Raw genomic sequence first — 16,758 nt, 5'->3', positions numbered from 1 at the left:
CCCATCCAGAGAAAATGAGGGTGAGGAGCGCTGACAAATAACATGGTTGTGCCATGAGCTGCCTTCTACAAAGGCAGAGGGGGGAAAAAGCTTCAGAGTCGATTCTTGGCTTTCCTGCCCTGCTGCAGCCCTGCGTAAGGTTCCCCTGGAGCCAGCTCCTGCCCTGCAGATAAGCAAAGCTGTGGAGAGGCACAGAGGCAGGGGAGAAGCTGTGCCTGAGAAGAAAAGGGGGGCTGGCTCCAACCAAGTGAGGGAGTTGGTAGCAGGGCAGGTCTCACTGAAGTTTCAGTGTGTCTGATTTTCTTCAGCCCCTCTCAAACCCAGTGTCTGAGCAGCAGCCCTGGGAGGCAGAAGCAGGCTGTTGAGTGCCACTCGGTGCAGAGACGATCTGGGGAGGAGGATCTGTGTGTGAGGCACTAAGGCAGCATGACAGGGCAAACCCAGGTGGCCTGCACTGCTCTCCCCTCCAGGGCCCCTCTGTGCCCCTGCTCCCCTGACCTTTCTTGCTAGTCGTGCTCTCATCCCGCAAGCACAACTCCTGAGCCCCTTCTGCTCCTGAGGGTGATGCAAGTGTGGTGTGGAAGGCAGCAAGGCAATGCTAAAATGCTACTTGCCGTTTTACATCCTGAGTTTAAGCAGTGTGGTTGTTTTCTTGCCATTCAGAGGAGAGTTTGAATACTCTCAGTCAATGTGGGAGGAAGGGTATGGCAGATAAAGCTCCCTCGTAGTCTTGAGAGCCTACTCCCCCAGTATGGAAAAGTTTGATAGTGCTATTGAACCAATGAATACATTTAAAACCTTGCTAATAAAACCATCACCAGACCCCACAACCAGCTTCCAGTCTTGTAATCATTTGTAATCCACCTCTCCCAATTTGTATTTTTATTTTCCTACTGTCTTTATTTAGACCATAAAGTTACTACTTTCTAACTGGGCCAACTGGTTTTGCTGTGGGCTGTATTACGTGCGTGATGAGCAGGCTTAGCTCTACAAATGCAGCAGCCCTTTGGGGTTTTGCATTCAGCCCCACCATTACAAGGGGCTTTTCCCCAGTTGCTTCCCAGTTTCATGTGCCCTGTTAACAGAAAGTAGATCTGCACTACCACCAGGGAATGTTTAAAGGATTCACGAGGTTGAGGATTTCTTCTTTATTAGCATCGAAGCACCAGAGCCACATGGTCACCCTAACAGTCTCTCCATAGCATAATTGAGCTGGGGCCAGCCAGTGTTTCATTGCAGGTGCCAGGCGCGTTCGGACGCATGGGCTGCTTAGGGGGACTGGCTATGAGTATTCTCTGCCTCTAGGCAACTTCAACCTCTTGTTTCATTAAATTGGGTTTCATCAGCCAACTGTTTCTCCAAAAAGCGTCCAAACGCAGTCACAAAGGGAATCAAAGTCTGTGGAAAGGAGGACCAGTGTTTGTGGCTGCTGTTGCAGCAGGTCCTGCAAGACTGGAGTAGACTATCCTCTAACAGGATCTGAGGGATTTATTCTGCTCACAACTCACTTGCAGATGTCACAGATGGCAGCCGTCTTCCTGTGGGCAAAGTCCCGGGATCACAATTATAGAGGCTGAGAGTTTAGAAAAATACATGTGGGAGACTGGCCTGGAGTGTAAATGTCTCCAGACACCTCTTTAGTTCTGTGTGTGTGTGTTTTCCTCCTACTGACCAAGCTGCTGGAGGGAGCCTGTCTTTGATAGCAGTCTGGCAGGATGTTGCACTGGGTTTTTAGTCCATCTCTCTGGTTGAACAGTCTCAGTAACTCATCTGGCTTTACCTGATGCTTGCCCCAGCACAGATGCCCCTTCCTGGCCCTGGGAGCCGAAACAACAAGTGGAATTTGCTCTCCCTGTGAGGAGGAACCTGTGTGGTCCAAGGCTCCCCTCTGCAGATACAAGCTCTGACCAGGGAAATGGCTGATCCTTCTTCTAGTGCTCTGAGCAGCTCCAAGAGCTCAGCTCTGTTAACATAAGCAGTGGCTTCATTCAGCTCAAGCTGTAATTGTGGGAAGAGTCCAGGTCTGCTCCTCTGTAGAGATCACCATGACCAGAAACTGCATCCTGGAGATGTCTAAGTGGTCCCTGGGCTGCTGGGGCAGAGGATGGAGCAGACCTCAAAGGAGGTATGGTGCGGGGAGGCTGTTTCCATCCCTTGTGTCGAACCACGCTGCTGCCTCTGCTCTGGCTCCGAGAGGATCCTCAGCTCTCGAGTGCCCTCGCGAGGGATCTGCAGAGCCCTCTCCTCGGCCTGAGCCTAACTGTGCAGTCCGGCCAAAGCGGGAGAGGCCAGCGGGAGGTCTGCTCATGGCTTTGCTCCCTCCCTGTGCCGGGAACATGCTTGCAGGCTGTATTCTTCGAGCCTTTTCATTGCAGGCTCTTGGATCCGCATCCCGCAGGCTGAGGCCAAGCTCCTTTGTGCAATTCATTGTAAGGCTGCTTCCCCTGGAGCGGCGAATCGGGAAAATAGAAAAAGGCTTAAGCTCCCAATATCTTCAAATCTCTCTTACAATGGAGCTTTTGTAGGCTGAAAGTGACCCCCGAGGGACCAGCCCTGCGGCAGCAGAGCTTGCCCACGCATGGAGCTGCAGGAGGGTTGAGGACGAGCTCCCAGAGGTTAAAGCTCAACAGAAGAGATGTGGCTCAGCTGGGTTCAATACCTGTCTCTTTGCATCCTGCCTTCTTCCAGCTTTAGTCCATGCTGGTGCAAAGGGGTAGAAAGATATGTGGCACGACGTGCCTGTCGCAGGGGCAGAGATGCTGCAGGCAGAGCAGGGTGGTGTGCCAAGCCTGTGCAACCCTGGCTGGGCCACTCACCTTTAAACTCTAAGGTTGATGAGTTTATGTCAGCTCGCAAGGCAGCGGCACGATCGCATGTACAATCAGTGCTAATTTTGTGGCGGAGCAGTCCAGACTGGCCTTCAAGAACTGGTTTTGCCCCTCAGTTGAGCTGCTATGTAATTTTCAGGGTAATTTTTAGGGTTGTTGAGCACTTTGTGGCATCATATCCTTCCCTGGAGAGCTACTGCTGCAGAGAGCAGGACTGAAAAAATAAAGGGAAAGATAGTTGGGGAGGAGGATGCATTAATAGGCCAAGTAGAATAATAATTTTTTTTTTTTGTAGATGAGAAATTGAAAAATAATTTAGTGTTAGCATTGACCTAACAGCAGACAACAGATAAGCTCCAGCCAAACCCATGGCCTTGCCGTGCTTGGGCAATGTGTGTATGTGCAGGAGGAGATGCTGCCAGAGAGATTATGAACCAGGTGCACGGGGGAACAGCTGAAGGGAAGAGCTGTCCCTAGCACATGTGGGTGTGGTGCCCAGGAGGAATAAATTCATTTGCCTCAGACGGTGCAGAGCTGGACCATGTTCTGCTCCATCCTAGTCTCTTGCCACAGCTGTCAGAGTTGGTGGGAAGGGGGAGCTTTGGCTGTGCCCCCCATCGTCTGCAGTGATCTCCCTCACTGAGGGCTCTGCAGTTGCTGCACCCATGCCCTGGGGGACATGCCAGAGTGGAGTGTTTCTGAATTAACTCATAGTCTGGGAAAAAGAAGGGAACCCGAATCCCTGGCTGGGAGAAACCTTGCTGGGGGTCCTGCTGTCCTCCTTGAAGTGACTCCAGGGCCAGCCCCACCGCGGTGCGGAAGGAAGGGGATGGTGTGGAAATGTCGTGGCTCAGCAAGGCGGGTGGGAATTTTGGCCTCATGCCTCTGCATTGGCATCTCTCCCTCTCAGGCAAGCACTGCTTGGCCATTTCAGGGACTTGCAGGAGGCTCTTGCTTGGTACATTTTAAAGATCCTTTCTCTGAACAGGCTGCAGATTCATCCCTCAAGTTTATGGAGAGGTGCAATCACTGCTGAGCAGCCTCTGGACTTGCCTGCCCTGGTTTCCCAGCCTCTTTTCAACAGCAGGCACCACTTCCACCCTCGGATCAGCCTGGTTCTTGGAGCAGGTACAAGGATGATGATGCTATTTACCAGCACAGATCACAGTGAGCACAGCATCTAGGGGAAAACCACCGGTGCACCCTTCTGCCTGGAGATGCTCTCGGAGCTCGTTCAGCTGCTCCCTTTGGACTCACTTTTGAATTCATGTGCAAGACTAAAAAAGCAGCCTGGTTTTGGCGTCGAGCAATCACTGCACCTAGTGACACTGGATTCTCATCTGAATCTTTGGGCTAGGACCTCTTGTCCTCTCGCATTGGACAACAAGAGATGAGTGATATTTACTTCTGGCAATCAATCACATGAACATTAGCGTGAAAATAGATGCCAATGTTATGAGTATTTAGACTGCCAGGGCCTGGACAGGGATGGAAGAAAATCCAGAATTAGAGGGTAAATCCTTTTTTTTCCAGCCTTCTCTCTGTTTAAGCCAGAGCTGGGCAAAATAATTAATCAAAAATATAAAAATTGGTGTGTGTTGAGGTGGTGTGACTGGGTGGAACTGATCTGATCAAAGGTGTTGAAATGACATATTTGCTTTCTGTATTTCTAAAATATTTCAGTTGTCAGTGGATTTCAATTTAATTATTATCATTAAGTATTATGCAAACCTCAGTATGTTTCAGTCTGGATTGAATTCAGCAGCTGTCTGGGGGTTTGTTTTTAGTTTTGCCTTAGCTGAAAAAGCTGTGAATGTTTGCCCCAAACAACTGAGAAAAAAGTTGTTTGGAGTTTTTTCTGCAAAAAGCAGATATTCACTTTGTTTGCACAACTACAGCCCTGACCTAAATAAAACTTTGTCCAATATGATGATACACTTAATGAACTGAAAAGAGCTAGAAAAAAAAAAAAAAAAACAGAATACGGTAAGACTCCAGTATCACTTCAAGGACTTTGCTGGTTTCTTTCACAATCACATTCTTTATTTTTAAATAGAAGTCTTGTTTCAGAAGCAAGCAGATATTTTGTCTTTAAAAGGTCATAAAAATATCTCTGTATTAGAAGAGCTGGGGTGGATGATGCTTACAGCAATGTGCCCAAGCAGTGTGAAGTTGCCCTTGCATACCTTAGCTATGCATTACAAACACAGCACATAAAACTGAGTGAGATAATGTTAAAATACAGATTTCCCTCAAGATACTGACATAAAATGATTAATGCTCTGCTGGTTCTTACATCAACACCCATGCTGAACTGTGCAGAGCAGAAACAGTGTTTTCTGTTACCAAAGTAGTGTATAGCAATAAAAAGGAGGGAGGGGAGGAAGTAACCCGTATCTTCTACAAAACCATGCCCTGGGCTGCCCTGCTGATGCTGGGCTCCAGCAGGTAATTCTCACATCTAGCCCAGTGTTTGTCACAGTTAAAACCCCTGTGGTCTTGTCTTCATGTCCCCAACCAACCAAAAAGTCTCTTGGTTAGAACATGAACAAATAACCCCCTCCTCTTCCTTTATTTTGTCCCCTCCTCCAAGTTACACAAATCTCCTGAGACAGGACAAGGCACGTGGCAGGAGGAAAGAAGAGACAGGCTGTGGTTTTAGGGTACAGGACTGTAGCTCAGCTGAGCCATCAGTGGGGGAGATCAGCAAGGCACTGTTGGCAGGAGACCTGGCCAACACCAGGGTCCAGTTGCTGTAAGGAGCACACAGATAACACTGCTTGTAAAAACACCATCGTGTTCTCAATTTGTGCCTTGTTCAGTCACAGAGCCTGGCTCTGCAAGGCCCCAGTCTGTGCTGCTTATATGGGAATGAGCTGTGCTCTGCTACAGCTGCTCCTTCTCCAGCAGGCAGCACCATCAGCACAGGGGCTGACACCTGGGGCTGACTGCTGGGTTGTTATAAATGCTGTAATCTGCAACTCCCCCCCCAGGTGTTTCCTGAGTTGGCTGCTCTACCCCAAAGTATCTGCACAAACACAGTGGGCAGGGGTACCACAGTGTTCCCAGGACTTGGATTTCTCCTGCTAGGATGCAGAAGAGGCAGCATGGTAAGAAAGCAACCTGCTTTGTTGAGGACTTTTAGTGTTAACACCAGAGATTTTTGTCTTTACCAGCTAATCCCAGCTCTGCTCCTAGTTGCTTTAGCATATGCCAGAGCCACCAGCTGCCTGGCAGGGAGGCAAATGTACCTTTGGAGGACAAGGACCTGCTGTGCTCCCCTACGTGGTTTGAAATAAATATCAATGTTATCATCTACATTCATCAACAAAAGTTAGCTGGGGAGAGGCAGGCAGGAAGCTTCCTGCCCTACACACAAATGAGAGATCAGGGTAGGACCAAAGCAGATGCATCAGCCCAAAGAGATGGTCATAGCCTTGTAGTGGCAAAAGGATCAAGAGTGGACTTTTTTTTTTAAAGAGGTAGCATTAAGTTAAACTGTATTACTTATTCTTTCACCTGTGCAATTCCTTGAGGCTTCACACTATCAGAGCGACAGTGAGGTGGTTTCTGTTTCATTGCTCTCTGTCTCTGGAGCTTATTCTCTGACATATGGGTTCCCCCCTTTAGTGCAGTGTTCAAGTGCTGACAACCTGAAATTTCTTGTGATTGATGTTTAGGGGATTTCTGAACTACAAATTTGTTTGAACATCCTATAGTTAGGATCTGGTCTTTGCTGGGTGTCATTCAGTCTGTGTAAGTGGGACTCTATCAGGACTGACTGGTCAAACCCTTGACTAGCAAACTGGTTTTCTCTTTGAAGCATGCCTTCAAAATGTTGGGCTTTGGGGAATTTGACCTTCCTGCGTTCCAGTGGCTCTCTGCAAAGAGAGAGAGATTAAACTTCTAGATAAAGCACATTGTGTGACTGATGTACACACCATATTAGCAAACTGAGGGGCAGGGAGAAATGAAAGAGCTACTGAGCTGAAGTGTCTTTCTGGCATACTAGTTGTGTATGTTATTTGTGTGTTTCCTGATAGAAATGCTACCTGCAAAGTCCTGTTTCCCCTCCTGCCTCCCCACACAGCAGTGATGTTCTCTTGTGCAATCAGCAGTCTAAAATACCCACTCTTCCCACCTGCCAGAAGGAAGCATGTCATCTGTTACCTCCAGGACTCAGCTGGCTAAATGGCCTGGATCAACTTGTACCTGTCAGACTCTTCCCAGGAAGATATGAGAAACAAACTGAAGAGAAATAGCACTGGCTGTGTCTCTGCCTGCACCAGAGTCAGCCAGGACCATCTTTCCAATCCTTCCCAGGGCTCTGGCAGCCTTTGCCCCTAGGGTTTGGCATGGACATGGCAGCCCCCCTTCTCGATGGTCTGCACTGGGTGGATCGGTAGGACCAAGTGGGAGATGCGGCTCCACAGCCCACTCAGCTTGTCGGAGTCCATGTGGTCGTAGGAGCCGGGGGTCCTGGTCTTGGTGAATTTGGCCCAGAGGAAGTCACGGACCCTCTCTTCCACCTGCTGGAGGCTGATGTGGGTCTCCAGCGTCTCCTCCTCCAGCAGCACGGTCAGCAGCAGGGCCACGTCCTTGAAAGCAGCGCTTTCGTGGTCGCAGTACTTGTAGAAGATGAGGGTGGCTCCTGCCGGCAGCAGCTCGAAGTGGTGTATCACTGCAGCACGGCCCCCAGCCTGGAAAGCCGAGCTCAGCTCTGAGTCCACCTCCAGCTTGGCCTGGTCACTCTGGAGCCTGGATTTATCCGTGCCATCGATCTGGACCGTGCTGGCATGCAGGGCGGCCGAGTAGGTGTCGGCCACGTGGGCGCTAAGGCATCGCAAGGTCTGCTCACCCTTGCGGGAGGCCGTGAGGATGATGATGGCCGGCTGCGTGTGGTGGGATGCATTGAGATGCTTCTGCAGGAGCTTACGCCCACGAACCCACAGGTGGGGACTCTGCCCCGGAAACCTGTCCTGCAGCCGGTTGAACTGGGACAGGAATGCCTCCACTGTGGGGTTCTTGGGGACTTGCTGGGACTTGGAGGCCGGGTTGCCAAAGCAGAATATGAAGAAGCAGAGCAATAGGAGGCTTACGAAGACAAGCCCTGTTCAACAGGGGAGAGACCCGAGATGGGGAACAGAAGTCAGTCCCAAGTGACCTGCAGTGACATGCTGGAAAGTAGCTACAAGGGCTCTTTATCCCCTCTCAGACCTTCCCCCCCCCCCACGCTAGGGAAGTGGTTCAGGTTGGCACGCTCTCTGGGGGCCCAGGAATAGTGAACAGGCTGCTTGCTCCATGTTGTGAGACCCATGCTCCTGCACACCAGACGGGGGGGCTACAGCTCCAGAGATGGAGGCAAGGCTACAGCTTTGTTGTCGAGGTGCAAAATTTCCTGAGGAAATTTCGGCTGACCGCTTCTCTTTCCCCCTCCTCTGTTTTCTTTAAAGTTTGTGGCCATTTGGAGCACCTACCTCCACGTGTGGAGGTGTCTGACCCAGCTAAAGTGTTGTGTTCACTGGCTTCCTCCTAGCTATGCTGAGTGAACAAAAGTTACCTACCATGCTTCTCCCCAGAAAAAGAGGACAGTGAGGTCCAGACACAACTGCTTGTGTCTTTCTCCATGGTAACGCAAGGTCTCTTCCTATCAGGAGAAATGTGTAGTGCAGATCAGCACCACGGTTCCTCCTTGAGGCCCCACAACACAGAGGGGGACTGGGAAGGGGGATCACCAGCTTAGGAGACCATCAGACCTCCCAGGACGTGGCAGGGTGCTCCCAGCATGCTAAACACAATGTGCCTGCTTTTGAGGCTGGAGAGTGCAGGGAAAGCTGCTACTCTAGGCTCAAAGTGAGCCTATTTTTAAGGAAATGGTTTTTCCCTCAAACCCTCAGAAAAGCCTATGAAAGGTCCTGAGAGAGAAGAATTATTAAATGTGCTTCATTACTTGTTCCTGGAGGATCAGTGCCTTCTTGTCGATGAATAACATGCAAGGGAAGCTTCTTTTCCTCACCTTTCAGCCAGTGGGACTCTTTGGCCTTCTCCTGGTCTGTGTTTTGGGTGGTAACGTTCTGCGAGCAGGACTGAGCCTCTGGCTTTGGGGCCATGTGCCCTACGGCAAGAGAAAGAAATATGCCACTCACTGTTGAGGGAACAGATAAATCAAGCCATGATAAGAAAAGCAACAGAACTGCCAGGAGCTCCCAGCTGAGGGAAAGAGTTAGAAGTGAATACTGCTTTGGGTTAACACTGCTTTGAGTCTTGCCTCTCTGCTTGTTGGGCAGGGGAAGGAGAAAGATGATGCAGAGTACAGGGTGGTTTCATGCCTTTCAAAGCAGGACTGTAGCCAAAGGAGAGAGAAAGAGAAGCCAGTTAATTTCTTATACCTTCTTTCCTGTTTGACTGCAGAAAATGGACAGTGGGCACTAGAGAGCTCACCATATCATATTTCTAATGCCTATGGAAAGTGTAGGCATGCACACGGTGAAAGAGCAGCAGTGTGCAGTCACCAGCTCACCTTTGGTCCCATGTCTGTTCCTTAATGTCCCTTGGAATCCGCTCTCCTGTGTTTCTTGCTCTGTGTGCTCTTCTGGCTCCCTATCTAGGAGAGGGACACCAGTGCTCTTCTCTGTCAAGAGGCCCTTGGTGACATCTTCTGTGGCAGCCACATCCAAATGTGTCATTTTACTGTCAGAGCTCAGTGACTTCCTTCTTGATGAAGCATCTTCCTCTGCTGTGTAGGAGCTTTCACACTGCTTGTTTGTCTCCTGGTCCTCCTGTGTTTCCTGGTGGTCAGGGCTGTCTCCTTTGCTGTCCATTTTATCCTGGGCCAGCCTGGCTGCAGGGAATAAAATTTGCAGACCTGTGCTTAGTCTCTTTCAGCACAAGAACCAACAACCCTTTCTCCTGCTCTGCCTCCTCTAAGCAAAGGCCCAGGTTAACAGCATTTTGGAAATGCTGTACATACAGAAGGGGAGAGACTCACCTTCATCCAAATCATCGTCTTCCTGGGGTCTTTTTGAGACACCATCTCTTGTCTTCCCAGATTCTTCCAGTGATATTTCAGTTTCCTGGGGAACCTTCTCCTCTTCTGTGGCACCAGCTGACTCCAACAGTGCTGTCTCTCCTCCAGCAGCCGTTGGTGCTTTACATACCAAAGAGTCCTCTGGTTTGCAGGAGGTCTCAGGCCACCTGCTTGTCACTTGGAGCTCAAGTGTTTCTTGGGTGGACTCTTGGTGCACAGGGCGCTCTGCTGTGCTCTCCACCTCATCTGGAGCTGGCCCAGCTGTTGGGATCAGAGTTCAAAAGCTCAGCTAGCCATGCAGGAGTCAAGAATACCCCATGCTTTACCATTACCCTATAAAACTCCCAGTTCTTGCCTTTTAGAAACATCTACCCCCTGTGAGGGGGATAGTGAGGTAGTGAGACAGGCAAGAGAATAGGGTGACCAAAAGCGAGAAACTCACAGGTCGAGATCAAGACAGCTGAAAATGTGAAGGAAAGGGGGGGAAATCACAAGTGATGCAAAGGCAATTGCTCGCCACCTCCTACAAGCAGACTGATGCCAGGCCAGTCTCTGAGCAATGACCACCTTGGAAGTCAACCCCCCCACCCTTCTTCTTCCTGTACCCCAGTTTTTATTGCTGACCATGATGTTATATTCTATGGAATATCCCCTTGCCCACCTTGGGTCCCTGCCCAATCTTCTGCCCACCCCAGAGTATTTGCTTGGCAGGGGGAAAGTAGGGAAAAAGATGAAACTTTGACACTGTGCCAGCACTGTTCAGCAATAGCCAAAACACCACTGTGCTAAAAACATCTAGGGTTTTTTAAACCACAAATCCAAAACACAGCACTGTACAGGCTGCTATGAGGGAAGTTAGCTCATCCCTGGCCTATGTCCCATGCTGTCCTATGTGGGGTGGGCAGGCAATTCTTTCACTAAATGGTAGGATATGTTACTGCATCTTCCACAGATAGTGGGTTTTCCTAGGTTGGTAAATTAAGGTGACGGATTTAAAGCATTTCTGAGGCTGTTGTTGTTGAGTACTGGCCGGAACAGTTATGCCAACACACTTCATGTATCAGTCTGAATGTAAATGTTAGCTCTGCTTGTGCTCCTTCTCTGCTCCTGTTCTGGAGCTGCTCTCACAAAGAGCTGTGGTAATGTATAATTAAAAGCAAACACTGGAGCATAATTCAATAGAGTTCTGGGGCTGAACATTAAGCTTTTGCAACATATTCCGAAACTTACAAAACAAACAGTGCAGTTCAAATTTCAGGTGCTATTTGTGAAAAATTGCTTATGAATGATCAAGCACTACAACAACATAGAAATAATTACGCTAAAAATAAAATAAAGACTCTGATAAAAGTGGCAAGGAACTCCCTATCACTTTGAGAGCAGAGAAGCTGCACTTGTCACATGTCAGGACATGCTGTCCTTTGGAGCATGATTTTTACATTCCTTGTTGCTGAGTGTTACGGGAACACTTCTGACCACCTAGGACAGATCTCAGCTGGTTATAGCGTCACAGTATCACTGAAATACTCATATGTAGTACTCATAACAAGGCACCTGGAGAATGTAAGTACATGGCAGAAACTGAAATATGAGGAACCTGGAGGTATCCTGATATTCAAGCTGGGCACAAACAGTACTCCTTGCCCTGCCTCCTCCACAGGTTTCCCATCCATAGGTGATGGAAAACGGGCTTATTTAAGCATCTGTAGATGGGAAGCACTGGGATGCAGGGAAGAAAGCTGTCCCAGTCTGGAGCTCCATCGTTAGCCTTCCTTGTGCTGCCGTCCTGGACACAGAGGCTAAACCTGTTGCAGATGGCAATCCAAAACTGAAAGTAACTTGTTAATTTTTCACCCTTCAAAAAAAGATAGCAACTTGCTTTTCTGGGCCTGGAAAAGAGGGGATTCTCTTATTTTTTTTTATTTTTATGTTCCTTAGGTTTCTCATGTCACTATTGAATCTTCTTATAAAGGTATTTTCCTAGTAGATGGAGTAAGTGTAGGATTCACTTACCTCCAGACAGATCCACGCTTGGATTCTTTTCCATTTTCTTTCTCCCCTGGAGCTCTGGCTTCTGCACTGTTTTGTTTCACTTTCTCCTTCGCTCATAAGGAAATGTATCTCCCTGCTGTTCAAGTCGCTGACCAGGTTCTACCCCCTTCACAGACACCATCCCGTCCTGGTCTTGGGAGTTGCAACTAAATGCCCATAAACCTGATAAGCAGAAACACAGGAGCAGTGATTTATGGTGAAGAAAGAGGCTCCTCCCTCCATGATTACTAAGGTGATGTGAAAATAGATGGATGCCACTGATAACTGCAAACTTTCAGCCCGAGGGCTACTAGCTGTTTTGCTTCCCAGCAGGCTACAAGCAGTCCAAGGGCTAACGCAGACCGCAGTTCTCTTGGGACAAGCCAGTGGGGTGAGGCACTGGTTTCTTATCCGGATGGACTCGGTGGTGCTCCAAGATGGCAGGCCTGGAGGCGGGGGTTCGGCAGGCTGCCCTGTGTGCTTTTGGGCACCTGGTATCTCACAGCCAGGTCAACACAGAGCAGTGAGCCTGATCCATCTTACCCTCCTGCTTCCAGCGGGTCAGACTGGGAGATGGTGGTGCTTGAAGACAAAGCCGCTGGCCAAAACACCACCTGGCCTCTGTGCAGCAGCGTTACCCCCACCCGACCTTGCACCCATCCGAGGGGGCTGAGCAGTGCCCTGGCCGGGTGTTGTGAACCTGGAGCCTCACTTACACCCCCCCAGCGATACTCACCCCTCTGCTAAAGCGCTTTGGGAGTGGACAGACACGCAGGAAGGAGGGCAACGCCTGCCCGCGGAAAACTAGGCAGGATGGAAAACTCCCGAGAAACTTTCCCTGCTGGAGAGCGCTTCGTGTGGATTTCGGTACAAAAATCTCAAGCCCAGCCTTCCCAGCAGCTCTTCTAGCATAGCCCCCCACCCACACTATCCTTACAGCTGAGTTTTCTTGCTAAATGCAAGATTTGGAGGTGAAGGGGGGGGGGTATAATTGCTGCTCTCTGCCGCCTGGCTCTTGTCCCTCCCCTCCCTGTGCTGTTCCCGCTGGTGACGCTCCGGCAGAAGAAGGAAGTGAGAGGAATAAAGTGGCCTGAGGAGTCGGACTCTTACCCGGGCAGGTTCGGAGCCGGTCAGGGCAGCGAAGTGAAGCAGAGGGGCGGCAAGAGGAGGCCAGCGCTGGCCCCTCCGCTTGTCCTTCCCAGAGGCCCTTTGGCTCTCCTGGTCAGCCCGTGCCCCCAGCGAACACCCTTAATCCTCCCCTGTCAACGTGACAGTGAACTCTGCCCTGCCACAGGCACCCGGCGGGCTGCTGGGAGGTGTAGTTTTCTTTCTCTGCTCCTCGCTAAAGGCGGACGGCTTTTCCCCTGTGAACCACCGTCGTTCTTGGGAGCGTTCAGGAAATAACTTCTTTTTTTGGCTGTATTTCTCAAACTCTGTGGTCGTGCAGAGTTTCCTTCAGGCAAACTAGACGATTGGCTTCTTCCTGTGTTAAGTAACAGTGTTGCAGATTTAAACAACTAAATGGCAGTGAGGAGGGAACTGTTTCGAGCTTTCATTGATGAAGATGAAAAGTACGGTGAGAAAAACAACTCAAACACGTAGCCAGCAAACCCCAGACTCTGGAAACGTCATGCTGTGCAAGTGCAGGGAGGCTGGGAAGCTGCATGCTGTGAAATGGAGAGTGTTTAGCATCAGCCTGGAGGGCAAGGGATGGGGAGACCCCCCGGTGCTCCCCTTCCAGCACGGTCCAGAGACCACAACAGGTGGAAGGTCAGAGAGAATGTGCGTAGCAGCTCCTGGCCTCATCTGAGCAATGCTTTTCCAAAACAAATGATGCTCTGCCTTGTTGTGCCCACACAAGGGACAGGTATGGTCCAACCCCTTCCCTGTTCCCCGCTGCCCAGGACACATTTCATGGGAAGTGGCGGCATGGAGCAGGGTGTGCTGGGGGAAAAGCAGCAGCGCAAGGAGCAGCAGCGCAGAGACTGCAACCCGCCTCAAACTCAGCTTTGCAGCCTTTTCACTGACATCCCCCGAGGAGCTGAGCAGCAAATGGCTGAGATGAAGCACGAGGAAAGACAACTGAAATGGTGCTGCTAAGGAGCAGGCACTCCTCAGCTGGGAGAGCAGAAGGCTGAAGGAGGGGGGGGATTTGACTAATGTGTTCACTAAATCCCCCAACACTAGGACTTAAGACACTTATAAAACAGGTAGGAGGTTGGGTTCCAATGGGTGGAAAAAAAATACCTCTTTATGCTGTGTGCAGGAAACCTTACTGGCCCAGGGGTCACAGAGGCAGAGTGTCAGAAGGTTCAAAAAAGGATGTGGAGAGCAGGTCGATAAGCAGTTAGTACAGGGCCGGGCAGGGCTGTGCCTGGCAACGGGAGATGCCGTTTAGGGGAAGCGGATGAACCCAGCCCCATCCCGTGCTCTGCTCCCCTCAGCACCCAGCGCTGTCCCGCAGGGGATGCTAAAGCCGACAGGGGCTGCATGTGCTCCCCTGGGCAGGACTGGACAGAGAGTGCCCTGCTTCCTCTCGGTCTCTTCCCAGGCCTCCACGAGCCACCCCCTGCCCTACGGCCAACTCTGCGTCTGTCCCTTGACCTTACCATAATCACTCGGTTATGAGACATGCGTGCATCACGCTACACGAGGGGTGAGCGTGTCCACGAGTATTGACACCGATGCTGGTCACATCAGAAAGGAGAGAAGGAGCGAGGTGTGCGTGGGCACAGCGCATGGAGCGAGGGCAGGATTGCACCTTCTCTCTGGCAGCACAGAAAGGCAGCGGCTTCCTCTGTGGCCTCCAGAACCACCCTGCTGGTGGTGGCCGGGAGGAGACAGAGTCCACCTCCCTTGCGGGCAGATTCAGCACATTTTTTTTATCGTGGCCAACCTCTCGCTGGCTGCAACAGAGGCTGTAAAACTGGGAGGAATGACAAAGCAGGAAGGAAAAAGCCTGAGTGGCTGATCGATGGAGACCAACCTCTCCCTGAGGGCTCTGCTCTTGGTTGCCGTCCATCTTCCATCCCAGCCAAAGGCATGTTTGACTTGATCTGCTTCTAGCCAGAAGGAACGGCCGAGGTGGCCAAAGCAGACAGGAGCTGCAGGTGTCGGGTGCTAAGGGCTTCATGAGAATCAAAGTATTTTACAGCTCTCTGTCCCCACAACCAGCCGGTCCCTTCCTCACGGGAGGCAGTCGGGAGCGGGCAGCGGGTGCGTCCTGCCCCCAGCTGTGGAAGTGTCACAAATCCGGTAGCGGAACTGCAGCTCAGCAAGCGAGAGAAGCCAACGCGTGACAAAACGGGGGGAGTAGGCTGACAAAACTTCAGCCTGTGTGGGTTGAGCACCCGGTTACCCGAAAGCAGCTTGGCAGGAGAATTAACTGGTCAGCCTAGGGCATGAAGTCATCCACCATCACAAAACTGTTACAGAAAAGCACGCTGACGTCGTGTAATGTTGCTTTCTTTCCTTTAGCATTCACAAAGTCATGGGATAGGAGCTGGGATGTAGAATTATAACTCAACAAATCTGGTCTTTTTTTAACTCGAGTTTGAGGGAGGATTTTATTAGATAGGAATAACATTTTCTCTCAGTTGCAGAAGAACCAACAGCAGCTATGTGAATTATAAAGGACATGCTATGTAAATATTTACACAATGTGATCATTTAGCAACTTTCTCTGGAAACTTGTGAATAAAGTGATACTATTTGTAGTTGCTTTCCACCCCGTCAGAAGTCATGAGCCAGTGACCGGTGGGTCTTTTTCTGCTTGATTTGAGCTGAATGGATGGTTCAGCTGTACTTTGAAACCTCCTGATGCAGTTATTTGTTACATCGTCTTTTATTTTTGCTTTAGAAAACGCTGCTCAAATGCCTGTGTTCTGCTTTTGCATCTTAAAAGAGTGACAGTACTTACTCTATTGCTGGTACAGAAGGAGGTATGCGTCATTTATGTTTCTCGCACTTGCTTCTGGATGACAGTGGAACATTCACAGTGCACTAGTGCAGCATTAAATTGTTTTTATCTTGAAATATACGTAGACAAGACAGTTGCAGGAGCAAAGATTGAATGGCACTTCCCTCACCCAGCCTTCTTGTTTTGAGTGCACCCAGCAGGTACACACCTACCCCCTTTAACCCTGCAAAACATGGCCACGAGCATACATATTTTGGGGCATTGTAGGTAAGATACTGCTGTTACAGACGTTAGTATCATCTTCCTCAATCCTGTTTCTTTCAGTATGCTAAAATCCTTTAGAATTTTTAAAAGGCCCTGCATTTGCTTAGCAACTTCTTTCCAAACTGGTCCCAGACCGTTCGGTAAGCATCTGTGCGGCGGTTATAGAAAACGTCCACTGTCGAAAGATGGGAAAAGCAGGCACACGCAGGTGCGTCGCCGTTTCAAACACAGCCCTCGTGCATGCTACGATTCGGTAAACAGCGACCGGACCGTGCGGGCATTTTTTCAGATGGCTGCGGGGGACACCGCCGTGCAGGCGGCGAGGCCGCAGCGCTGTCCCTCCGCGGGAGGCGGGCAGCCCCCCCCCGGCCTGGGGCTCAGCCCATCCGCCCGCCCTGGCAGGGAGGAGGCAGCGCCCGGGGCCTCGCGGAGGGTCACCCGAGGCGGTGGGGGGGCCCCCGCCGGCTGCCCGCGCCCCTGCCCGCCGCGGCCCCTCAGGTAGGGGAAGAGAAACCGCCTGGCGCGGCCGAGGCGCCTCGCCCTGTCCCGGCCCTCCTGCGTGAGCGCGGCAGCGGGCCGAGGCCCGCCCGGAGAGCTCGCCGGGCCCGGCCTCCCCTCAGGGGCCGCCCCCGCGGGGCCCCGCCGAGCCGAGGGGAGGCCGCGGCCGAGGGGGGCGGCTCGGCGCGTCG

The 16,758-nt window shown here is 50.9% G+C and overlaps 1 protein-coding gene across 3 annotated transcripts; it reads right to left on the bottom strand.

Annotated features, from left to right (window-relative positions):
* Window positions 1–4,849: 4,849 nt before the first annotated feature.
* Window positions 4,850–13,308, bottom strand: TOR1AIP2 (torsin 1A interacting protein 2). Of its 3 annotated transcripts, none has more exons than XM_074832968.1 (6): window positions 12,997–13,308; window positions 11,869–12,069; window positions 9,817–10,116; window positions 9,349–9,669; window positions 8,779–8,943; window positions 4,850–7,938 (listed from the first exon to the last, which is right to left on the bottom strand). In XM_074832968.1, exons 2-6 carry the CDS (start codon window positions 11,900–11,902, stop codon window positions 7,172–7,174), a joined length of 1,587 nt encoding a protein of 528 aa, XP_074689069.1. In that variant the 5' UTR covers window positions 11,903–12,069; window positions 12,997–13,308; the 3' UTR covers window positions 4,850–7,171. The 3 variants fall into 3 exon arrangements, with proteins under 3 accessions (XP_074689069.1, XP_074689072.1, XP_074689071.1); XM_074832971.1 differs by having other exon boundaries at window positions 8,845–8,943; window positions 12,997–13,303; XM_074832970.1 differs by lacking the exon at window positions 12,997–13,308 and adding an exon at window positions 12,623–12,774.
* Window positions 13,309–16,758: the final 3,450 nt, after the last annotated feature.

The sequence above is a fragment of the Strix aluco genome, chromosome 8 (genome assembly GCF_031877795.1).
Source record: "Strix aluco isolate bStrAlu1 chromosome 8, bStrAlu1.hap1, whole genome shotgun sequence".
Taxonomy (NCBI): Eukaryota; Metazoa; Chordata; class Aves; order Strigiformes; family Strigidae; genus Strix; species Strix aluco.
The sequence above is the reverse complement of the archived record's forward strand: the minus strand, read 5'-3'. Positions and strand labels throughout refer to the sequence as shown.